The 11,388-nt window shown below is 42.0% G+C and overlaps 1 protein-coding gene across 3 annotated transcripts; it reads right to left on the bottom strand.

The window, feature by feature from the left end:
- Positions 1 to 34: 34 nt before the first annotated feature.
- l3mbtl2 (L3MBTL histone methyl-lysine binding protein 2) lies at positions 35 to 11,388 on the bottom strand. 3 transcript variants are annotated; one of them, XM_028030037.1, is made up of 18 exons: positions 11,243 to 11,388; positions 10,511 to 10,994; positions 10,334 to 10,439; positions 10,105 to 10,238; positions 7,820 to 7,892; positions 6,866 to 6,942; positions 6,530 to 6,647; positions 5,369 to 5,503; positions 5,159 to 5,244; positions 4,828 to 5,074; positions 4,341 to 4,411; positions 3,457 to 3,561; positions 3,200 to 3,347; positions 3,006 to 3,088; positions 1,427 to 1,673; positions 1,269 to 1,334; positions 692 to 820; positions 35 to 619 (listed from the first exon to the last, which is right to left on the bottom strand). In XM_028030037.1, the coding sequence occupies exons 2-18, from the start codon at positions 10,859 to 10,861 to the stop codon at positions 306 to 308; spliced, it is 2,490 nt and encodes an 829-aa protein (XP_027885838.1). In that variant the 5' UTR covers positions 10,862 to 10,994; positions 11,243 to 11,388; the 3' UTR covers positions 35 to 305. The 3 variants fall into 3 exon arrangements, with proteins under 3 accessions (XP_027885838.1, XP_027885839.1, XP_027885840.1); XM_028030038.1 differs by having other exon boundaries at positions 1,439 to 1,673; XM_028030039.1 differs by lacking the exons at positions 10,105 to 10,238; positions 10,334 to 10,439; positions 10,511 to 10,994; positions 11,243 to 11,388 and adding an exon at positions 8,610 to 10,098.

Here is an 11,388-nt window from a genome sequence, read left to right as displayed (position 1 = left end):
TGCTCCAGACCCATAAACACAAACTTATCTGGTATTACTTCCACAAAAGACGACAGCAAATCAGCTGGTTTATTTGTAACTGATAGGAAATTTAGACAAAAGTGATTTGCAGAAGACAAAGTAAAACAGAAGTAAATAAAAAAGAACCATCATTACAGCCAAAGTTATCCATCATGCTTTTAACATGGTCAAAGGGAGGTAGTTCCTAAACTCTACACGATGTGATTGACATTGACATATTTATCAAAACTAATATTTTGTTCTAAACTTGTGAGGTTTTCATTGTCTGTGAAAGCCTCTCCCTCTCATACGTCTATGTCCTCAGTTTCTCCGGCCCGGTCCTGCTCAGTGTTGCTCTCCCACATCTCATTCTGGCTGCTGTCGTTTTCTCGACTCCCGGCCTTCAAGCCTTCTTGATCTGGGTTTTTGTTTTCACTCTGAACGGTAGTTTCTCTGAAGTTTTCCTTCGGAGATCCAACCTCCTCTCTGTCGGTCCGCATCGACTCCGTCTGCTGCTCCGTCTTCTCCTGCTTTACGGGTCTCAGTGAGGCTTGCCGAGTCTTGTGAGGATTCTCGATAGGAGTCTCCATCTCCTCCACTTTCACCTGGACCGGGGCGACTGCAGAGACAAACCTCGTTCAGCCGGTTGTTTGAAATGTATAAGTGACGGATCTGACAACCGGTCACTCACTCTCTTGTTCCTCCGCTTCAGTTTTGATGGCTGGGATCTCCGGCTGACTACTCTGAGAACTTTCTGGCAGCTCGTTAGAGGCGTCGCTCGCTTGTTCCTGGATCATCCGCTTCCTACCGTACTTTCTTCCTGAAGCAGGGAATAGAATAAAAAAATAAAGGAAAATAAAGCAGATGAATCTGTAATTTGTGAGGAAATTTAAATATTTTATAAAACACAAAGCAAAAACACGCTGGAGCAGAATTATGGATTTTTGTTAGCCGAAAAGTCAACCTGCGTCTAATTTATGGTCAACAATAAATTCAATTCAAAAATACTTTATTGATCCCAAACAGAATATTTTTGTAACTCCCACGATCACAAGTACATGATTAGACCTTTTTGAATACTGCACAAAAAAATTTTAATGCAAAAAAAAATATATACTACTAAGTCTAATTAAAAACTAAGCAACATTTAACTAATAATAACTAGAAAACACACTATTAGATTTATTGATGGGGTAATTAATAAATCTAATGAAAAAAATCCAAAACTATTGTGACCCTGGCGTGTAGTGGGGAAACGTTTCACGTACTCTTTCTGCCGTGCACGATGGGTTTGGGCTTCTTGTACTGCGCCGAGTGGTTTTCAGTCAAATGTGCTGGAAAACAAAAACAAAATCATTCCATTATCCAACACACCGCTGAGATGGGGTTAAAAATAAAAGCTAAAAACTAAAAAGAAAAGCTCTCCAGATGTTTTCACCGAGTCCTGGAGGCGGCTGCAGCTGGTAGCCCACCAGCTCGCACCATCCGACGGGGTAGATGTCCGGAGACTGGTGGTCTACCCACTGGTCGAACTCGTCCTCCCAGCCGTCGAAGTGGATCAGCAGGAGGCGGCCCACGCAGCGCTTCACCGTGGCGACGCACACCAGCCGCGGCTCCATCAGGTCCACGGCCTCCAGCTTCATGTTGGGGGAGAAACCGTGGCCTGGGTTGTCCTGAGGAAAAACAACCAGAAACAAACAACAAAAAACACCACAAGGTGTGATGGTTTATAATATTTACACCAGTAAAACTTTTCCTCAAACTTATTGGAATTTAAAGTGACGAATTGTCAAATGGAAAGAAAAATGATGACTTGTTTACATTTTTATTCTGCCCCCAGTTACTCTGACATCCCGAAATAAAGTCCAGCACAACAAACTGGATTCAGAAGTGGCCTAACAAGAAAACAGAGCTACCAGGATCTGCAGCCTAAATGGGACAAACATTTTTTAAAACAACTTCATAATCCTTCTCATTACTGACGACAACTGTTCAACAGTTATTGAATCTAAGCTGCACCTCTGGTAAAACACAGTGGTGGCAGCATAAGGCTGTGGGGACGTTTTTCTTCAGTGGAGAAACTGGGCAGAGGATTTTTATTCAGCTCCTCTTAGGATTTTGCTGCAGTATCAGCTCCGAATCGTTACGAGGCATATCTCTAGTAACTGAACATTTTAGCCGTCCTGATTCAACAAGCCTCATTACAATTGGTGGCTGATAAACAGGCTTTCACTAAACTGTAGTCATCTGAATCAGGTGTGTTAAAAAGGCAGTATTATGTATTTTCTAGGCCTATTTTATAGCACAATCATGTAACTACTGTATATTATCTGTTATAAAGATGTTGCATGTCAAACATAACCCAGAAGAAATCTGACTTTGTATTTTAGCACCTTGAAATTGGGTCTCTGTCTCTTTAAGAAGCTCCTGCTCCTTCTGAAACTCCGCCTTCAGGAAGTCATCACAACATGGCTCCTCTATTGACCCTTTGACAACGTTTTTACCAGCGTTGCACTGAGAAGTAGCTCCTATAATGAGCTCAGTAGATGAGCAGTTCCACCAGGTGTTTGCTAATTGCTGCTGGCTAGTCTGAAGGAGCTGAGTGAGGGACAAACAGGGGAGGGGCTGCTCTGTGAGGCGGAAACTTGGAAACTGCAGCTCAGAGAAGGTGGGGCTAGGTCCAACCAGGACTTTTGCACAGATTAATGGTTGCCATGGAGTTGAAAGGATTTCTCAAACATGCATGAAAGAATCAAGGCAACACTCCAGGTATGCTTCTGATGAGGGAATAACATAGCATGATATAAAGTAAAAAAAAAAAAAGAAAAGAAAAAAAGTCAATTTTACATAATACTGCCTGTTTAAAACAGTGAACCATGTAAAACCTGCAATAAACTGACGTTTTCAAGGTAGTTTGTAATCCTGGGTGGTTTAGTCCATCTCTGTTCAAACCGTCATATAACAAGGACCAAATTCAGACTTCTGCCTCCCAAAGCAGAACTCACAGTGTTAAACAGTCGTGCTGGTGCAGCCGTTGCTTTTGTCTCCTGCAGATATTTGTCCCAGGTGAAAGTCTGAGGATCAGAACCTGCCAGGACACAGACACGGATCACGTTTCTTGATAAAACCACAAGCTGATGAATCACAATCCGCAGGAGAACGACTCGTTTGGAGCGCTGATGAGGCAGCAGACCATCACCTCGGGGCACGGTGAGGGTGATGTCGTTCCTTTTACAGAAGTTGATGGGCAGTATGGCGTGGGAGGAGGCGTGGTAGCAGAACCAGTCGGCGCCGTTGTTCAGCTCTGTCCCGTCGATGCCCACCATGAGGTAACCGTCCAGCAGCACCTGCAGATGACCAGGTACAAGGCAGAGGTATTGATTCTGATGAAGGCAGAGCTGACCAATCAGACGCGAGTGCCACCCCCAAACAGAAAAACTAATAAAGCTTTGTTACCTTGTGAACAGTGGCGACACAGATGTTTCCTAGATTCAGAGGATCAATGGCTTCCAGCTTCATTCCCTCCTCAAAGAATCCCTCCCCCATGTAGACGATCCTGGGCTGCAGGTCGCACGAAAACATTTTCAATTCATACAAACAAGAATTTAAGATTCTTTTACATCTGACAATTTGAAACTAGAACAGCTGAAATCATCCAAGCAAGTAAACCTTTAGAAGACACAAGTTTATGGGGGGGGGGGAAACCCTACAAAACATAACCAAAGGCAGGAAAACACCGCCAACTAGTGGTGAGTTAAAGCAGCACAAACATTTTAAAGTAGGAATCTCCAAGTTTCCCCAGCCCAGCTGGTTGAGTCAGATATTTTATTAATAATTAGGGCAAAATTGTTACACACAAGTTTTAACTTTCTTACAATGGGAAACAAAAAGAACACAACGTGTCGGTCCTTTAATAAAGAATGTTTTCAGAGTTCGCTTTAATCTTAAAAGGATCACATTTATCTAATGAATTTTACTCCAAAGCAGACTTTGTTGCACCCAAATCTGCTTTTGATTTATCATAAGTGCTTTCAAAACTTTTTTTCTTTAATTTAGCCTAAATAAAGAATGTGTTGCAAACTGAATTTGACTAAAGCACACTGGCTTTTCAAGTTAAACATCTGCTATGCTTTAGACATCCGATAACCTTATTTGTTTTAATAAAATATTTACCGGATCCATGATGAGTTTAACAGGTAAATATTATTCACAATATATTTTTTGTGATGCTAGGTTATAGTATTTTTCTTATTTATTTATTTTTTCCAAAGTTGGGATGCCACCTCTTTACAGAATGTGAGACAGGAGTCAAACATTTTAGCATTAGAGATGCAGCTTACCTTTTTAAAGAGGCCCTGGAACATATTTTCACTGTTTCCCTTTGGGTTGCTTGAAGCTTCCATGTTGCTTCCTATAAACAAGACAACTGAGTAACTGACAGTAAAAATAAGAAGAAAAAAAAACTTCACTATTGTAAGCTATTATCCACAAGTCAAATGAACAGTTTTTTTTTATGTTTCCATGACTGAGTTGTTTCTAACTTTACACGCAATACACAACAAAGTGGAAATAAGAAATGGCAATCTTAGCGGAAACCGCCACAGCAGTGCAGTGATATGCCATTATGGTCTGTTAAGATCTCCATTGTGACAAGAATTCATTAATATGCAGCGATAACAATAATAATAATCCAAATGCAGCTCCCCATGAACATGTAAAAAGAACGAAAAGAAAACTTTCAAACACATGACATTTATAGATAAAGCTCAACACTCAGTATGAAAAATAAATAAATAATCCCATGTTTTTCCCCGCTTTTGAACTCACCATATGCTTTAATGGTGTGACCCACGGTCTTGGACCAGCCCAGCGGGTGGACAAGAGGACTCCACATGTGGCACCAGAAGTCGAAGACCACGTTGTCGGGGACGTCGCTCTGGTCAGCGTACACCAGCCGGAGACGGCCGCCGACGACGGCGTCGACGACGGCCAGGCGGGTGCGGCTCACGTGTTTGGGGTCCACCACCTCCACGCGTGTGCCGACCCTGAACGAGGGCTTCATGCTCTCCGCCAGCTGACGAAGCCAAAAACAAACAGTTCGGCTCCAGTTTCGTCTTCCGGGGAAGAGGAAACGCGTCAAAAACAGCGAAACGTCTACCTTCACGTAGAAGTCGACGGGCAGAGTGGTGGAGCCCACCAGCTTCTTCATCAGATACAATTTCCAGTCGGAGATATTCTTCGCATCTGTAAAACGGACGAGTTTTTTGTTTGTTTGTTTTTTCCGGTAGGGAACGTGGTTTTCTCGCGCGTCGTTTTACGGTTAGCCAAGATTCAAATCTGGGAAAAGGGGAAAAAAGCAGGAGCTCACCTTGCGGCGGCACCAGCAGCTTGCTGGTCATGGAGCACCACCCGATCGGGTTCAGCTCCCCCGACACTATGCTGCACCAGAAGTCATGGCTGCTGTCGTGTTCGTAGCCTTCGTATCGAAGCAGAGCTTTGTAGCCTGCAGACAGGCGAGCGGAGGACGGAGTTAAAAGCACAAAACATTACAGAGCAGCTCGGGATGCGGCGTGAAGGTTTTCATATTCCGTCTCGCTACAACCCCAAATTTCCGTGGCTTTCATAAGAGAACTGTCACAATAACAAATTTTGGTAGGCGATGCATTGAGACCATTTTCTTCAAGTAGCAGCCTGCACTGATAATGCAGACCAATAAACTTTTAATTTCTTAAAGAACACTTTGCACTGGATCTGGAAGATATTTTAAATATTCAAACAACCAAAAACTAAATAAAATGTAAATAAAAACCAAACAACCAAAAGCACAAATAGGGGCAGTATTATGTTTTTTCAGGTACCCGGTGCCATTTTATAGCACAATCAAGTAACTATGTTTACTTCAGTTGTTAAAAAAATGCTAGATATATCAAATATGAAAGGAAATCTGACTATGCAATTTAACGCCTTAAAATTGGGCATCTGTCTCTTTAAGAAACTCCTGCTCTTTCTGAACCTAATCATAGTATGGCTCCTCTATTAACCCTCTCACGACATTGTTACCAGTGTTTCACTGAGAAGCAGCTCCTATAATGAGCTCCACTGATGAGCAGATCCACCAGGTGTTTGCTAATTGCTGTTGGCTAGTCTGAAGGAGCAGAGTGGAGGAGGAGCAGCACTTTTCAGTTTGTTATAAACAATGTTTTGAGTCACGTTTACTTTTCTTACTAATTCCACAATTGTGCGCCCCTTTGTGTTGGTCTTTCCTATAAAGTTCCACTGAAATATATTCATGTTTGTGGTTGTAATGTGTCAAAATATGGAAATGTTCAAAGGGTGTGAATATGTTTTGCATACAAGTGTATATTGGTTATACAGAGATGATAAATGTATGAAGTTTCATCATCATCATCATCATCTACACCACATTTTAGAATTGACAAAAACACATTTGTTAGCAGGTATTAAAAAGTACAACTCTCGTGGTTTGACGGCACATTAATTGAAAAATAAGCAGAAAACCTTTACAAACCTGCGACCTGAAGAACAGTAGCAATCCAGTAGACTTTATTGGACAGGACAGCGTTGGTGTTGAGGACCTCCACCTTCATCCCGACGACCACATCATCCCAGTCAGAGCTGAGTGGAGCCTGCAGAGGGGAAGATCGTGAGCCACCTTCTTCATGCGCAACACGAGCTCACAACTACCCATAATCCATTTCTGGTCACTTTTCTCTTCTCTGCAGCAACACGTAGTCTGAGCAGCATTTTCAACCTGAAGACGTTCTCTATATTTAACCAATCGGTTCTTAAAAGCAACACAGGACATAATGTGTGTAACTTGCAGGACGTGGTAAGGTAGACTCACGTGCGCGAAGCCGGAGACGGGAGCAGCCAGCGCTGCTTCAGTCGTCAGGTAGGAGCCCCAGTCAAACACTGAATGTGCTGCAGAGTGAGCAGAGCAGAAAGCTACGTGCATGCCTGAGTTATCAAGAGAAAAGTTTCATCCTGTTGTAAATGGGAATATTTTTCAAGAACGACATTTATGTCTGTGGTACAATGAATGCTGTGCCATGCAGTCACAGCCATACAGTTATCTAACGGATCACAGAGAGAACGCTGATGCCCTAAACAGGCTGGAACAGACGAGGCATATATGCGTATATTTACAATACGGTCCATATTGTCTCTGCAAAAAAGACTCGTTATATAATCTTGAGGATTTACCCGGCGTTGAGGTGGTCGACATAAACCAACTATCTGGTGCTGCAGACTTCATATTATACGATGAGCCAAAAGCAAGTTTACAAAAGCCTGGAAGCATGCAGTTATTAAGTTTCAACCATTTAGGATCAAAAGAATCCAAAATGGTTGCTCTAACCTGATCAAAGAAATCCTCGAGATTATATGACAAGTCTCTTTATTTTCCCCGAGACAATATGGATCATATCCTAAATATACGTGTATGTTTTCCAAGATGCCTCGTCTGTGTCAGCCCATGCGGGGCATTAGATACTCGCTGTGATTAATCTTGCTCTGTTTTGAAATGGAGAAATAAACTTCCTGACCCCCGTCTGAATTTCACATGTTATTCTGCAACCCAGCAATAGCACCAAAAAATATCACAATAAAACTCTTAAGTCCACATTGCAGGATCAAAAGTAACATTATATCTATGATAATCTAACCAAGAACTTCTAATTATTATATTTGTATCACCAAAACTGCATTTCATTGCAAGTTGTTAGTTTTGACCCCTTATAGCCAGAGGGGTGTGTGTGTGTGTGTGTGTGTGTGTGTGAGCGCGCGCCCGCACCATTACCTTCTACTCCTGCAGTAGGGGAGGTTTTGTTCATTCTGTTGAGAACTGTAGCTTTCTTTGAGGGTGGTCGCCCCTAAAGAGAGGAAAGTGCATTATATATAAAGGTAGATCAGTTTCTCTGCTCTCACTACTGTAAACTACAGAAGAAGAAAATGTATTGTTTATTTATATATATATTATATTTATATATTTATATTACAAGTGTGCCAGGGTGGGGCCCCGTACGATCAAGATGCAACACTCTTCTGTTGTATTCTTACGTCTACCTCCAATAAAAGAATCAGTAAGTCTTTGTTTTTCCCTCTTTAATGTTTTGTTATGCTTGGATTCAAGATTAGAATGAGTCAAAACCCAAACTCAGCAGGTCAGACCTGAAAGAGAACCAGAAATCAGCACTGGCTCAAAAACAGACAGACTGCTGCATTTCTGCCAACATGAAGTTAATGTCCATCAAAAGTAAATATGAACTTAAATAGGTGTTGTCAAAAACTCAAAGTTCTTTTAATACACTGATCTCCTTTTAGAAGATGAAATCAGGTATGATGTCAGGAAATGGAAAACTGTTTCCAGTCAACTGTATTTTTGCACAGTTCTCCCAACTCGCAGAAGGATATAGAAAAGTAATACTTTTCCAAACTTTTTAGGACTGAATAGATATTTGAATTCAAACATAAACATCTGAATTCTCCTCAGATATCTACGTCCCCATCAAACGGTGGACCGACGCCGGCTCAGCGTGACGTCGCTGTTTTCCAGCATCCCGTCCACCGTGGTGACCGCGGGAACTCACCACCTTGCGCCTGAATGGAACGCCGAACAGGTCGTCGACGCATTCGGTCGGGACCGCAGTGATTTTGAGCAAGGGGCCTCGGCGTCTCACACAGGAGTCCGTTTCTAGGTAATCGTCCGGCTGGAAGTGTTTCTGGCACACAAAGATCTTGCTGACGACGTGGACCGGGGTGTTCGGGTCCATGCCCAGCGTAAACAGCCATTGTCTCAGTCGCTCCGGGTCGCTGACAGGAAACCGATGGTAGACGAAGTCAGACCGCCTGCTCAAGCAGGAGTCCACGCAACAGGTTTTGGGCATTTCCGTGAGGAACAGGACGGAGCTGAGCGAGCTGAGCCCCACACACGCTGGCTCACATCAACAACAGTAGCATTTAAAATCTAGCGCGGTCTTCTTCTTCTTTATTTATTTCCCCCCGGGGTTGGAAGCCGTAAAGTAGTTGAGTGCTGCCACCTACTGGTCACTGTAACAATAAGACTCAAAAACTAGGAGTGTTGAAAAGTTGGTGACGGATTTCCGATGGACGTTTAGGGCCGTTGTGGATAAAAAATAATAATAATAATAATAATAATAACGAACGAACGAAGTAGTGCATTTCTGCCGAAAAAAAGACAGACATTTCTAGATTAACTTCACACATTTGAAAAAAAAAACAAAGAAGAATATTCCTGTTTATTGAAGAGTAGAAACCAATTGCTAATTTTCAATGAGTAAATATAATTTACTATATTTTCACTAGTAAATTAGTATATTCTTGACCGTTGTAAAGTCTTAAAATTTGCATGAAAGAAAAAAAAAGAACTCGGAAAATTTCTGAGAGGATAAAAACAGATATTTGCGGAAAACATAAAAATACCAGAAGTTGTCAAGGATTTTAGTGGGAAATTCAGAAGATTCACATCGGGATATTTTCTAAAGTGTTAGTACATCCGAGCTATTTTCCTGTATCAGAATGACATTTCCTGGGTGGACAAAATTAAGAGTTTTGTTTTCTTACTAATTTCTAATTTTTCAATGTCCAAATTGTACATTTATGTCTTCAATTGTGGAAAATTTAACCTGTTTCTCATAAATGTATTACTCTTTGACATTAGAGAATATTCCATTTCTCTTCCAATTTACTCAAGAAATACCCATTTTTTATTTATTTTATTTTAACAAATGACTCTTTCAGATCAAAACCTTTGAGCTGATTAGATGGGCCACTAGTGCTGACTATATCGGAAACATGTCTAACACCAGGAACAACTTTTTAATTTGACAAAACGATTTGAATGGATCAATACCAAGGTATCGAGCCGAATCTCAAACCCTGCTGGAAGACACTCAGATTGAGTCTAAAGCAGGAATTTGCAAAGGCATAATACATAATGTATACCACAGTGTGCATTAAGAACTTTAAATGTTCTCTGAAGTTTGGCAATTCGTTAAAACAGAATTGAAAAGAAGACCCTACCTAAAACATGGCACATGCCGACAGGATGGATTTCATTCTAACCTGCAGACGTGCCAGTATGGACGACCTCTTGGAGTTGGATGAATAAGAGCGTGAACAGGATAAGCTGCAAAAACGCTTTGATTTTGAAAAGAAGGTGCTGAAAGTGCCGGTTGTTCCACACATCTCACAAATCACTGCGAAATGGAGAATGTAATCAGAGCCTGGTTTGTTTGGGTTTTTTTTTTGCAAAAACATCTGCAATTATTATTTTCAAATATCTGTTCCTCACATGGTCCATCACTTCTTGCTTTTTCCCTCCTGATCACCCGTACTTTTGGCACACATTCTTCTTTGCGAATGTTCTTATCGTCATCCTCCTTTCCTTTGTGTTCTCCCTGTGAAGAAATGGAGCTGAGGTTTATGTCGAACCACCGAGAAAACCCCACAAATCGATCAGCTTGCTTACATTATTCTTGCGCTCTGCTGTTTCCGCTGCGGAGGCGCGGCGCTGGATGGAAGGCAGGCACTGTTTGCAGCCCACTCCCCCGCAGGAGGAGCAGTGCGGTCGGACGAACACTGTGGGAGCTGCCCCCGGCCTCAGCTTCAGTGTCCCTGAAGGCATCTTGTCCTCAAAGTACTCTTTGCCAAAGTGCTCGCTGCAGAGGTGAGAGAAGCTTGTGGCCACCCACTTCACGCGGGTCCTCTGAACCTGCTTCTCCCACTTGCGGAACTCATCTGGATCCTTTGGGAACCTAAACAAAGTCACCCCATCTTCGACAGTTTTGCCACATCCGTAGGCCACACAGTGGTAGGGCATCTTAAAAACGGGACCATCCGCTTCTCAGAGCTTCACGCACAGGCCTGGGTTCAGTGGTGGGTTTCTGGGGTTTTTCCAATGAACGAAAATCCATGCTACAAAAATCACATTTCAAACCCAAGGGTCCTATGTCCTGTAATATCAGAGCGAACATTTTATTTTACAGACAAAGCATTAAGGAATTGGTTTTCTAAACACTGTAACCTAAGCTTTCATAAATAAATACTAAAACAACGAAGTATCTTAGCTTTAACAGCTTTCTACAGGCTCTTCACTCACATCGAACCAAAATGTGACAGACTGTAAATCAAAGCTAGCTGCTAACCGTATGAACACTTCCTCATCTGTCCGTCAATAATACAACACGTCATTCGATATTACCTTCAATTACTACTTCCTGTGTCTAGTGATGTCCAAACATTTGGTTTAAAGATGTGTAAAACTGTAACATGTTCACACATGAGCTGTTCGACATCTTTGGAAGCACAATATATGTACAGTAGTGACAGCTTCTTCTTCTTCTTGTG

Source organism: Xiphophorus couchianus, chromosome 10 (assembly GCF_001444195.1).
Source record: "Xiphophorus couchianus chromosome 10, X_couchianus-1.0, whole genome shotgun sequence".
NCBI lineage: Eukaryota > Metazoa > Chordata > Actinopteri > Cyprinodontiformes > Poeciliidae > Xiphophorus > Xiphophorus couchianus.
This window is presented reverse-complemented; position numbering and strand designations above follow the sequence as displayed.

Excerpts from the sequence above, each read along its gene's own strand:
- l3mbtl2 (XM_028030037.1), bottom strand. The coding sequence starts at position 10,861 with ATGCCCTACCACTGTGTGGCCTACGGATGTGGCAAAACTGTCGAAGAT. Across the intron at positions 10,239-10,333 it reads AGCAAGAAGTGATGGACCAT|TGATTTGTGAGATGTGTGGA; the intron begins GTGAGGAACAGA and ends TCCATTTCGCAG. Across the intron at positions 6,943-7,819 it reads CCCTACTGCAGGAGTAGAAG|CACATTCAGTGTTTGACTGG; the intron begins GTAATGGTGCGG and ends CTCACTCTGCAG.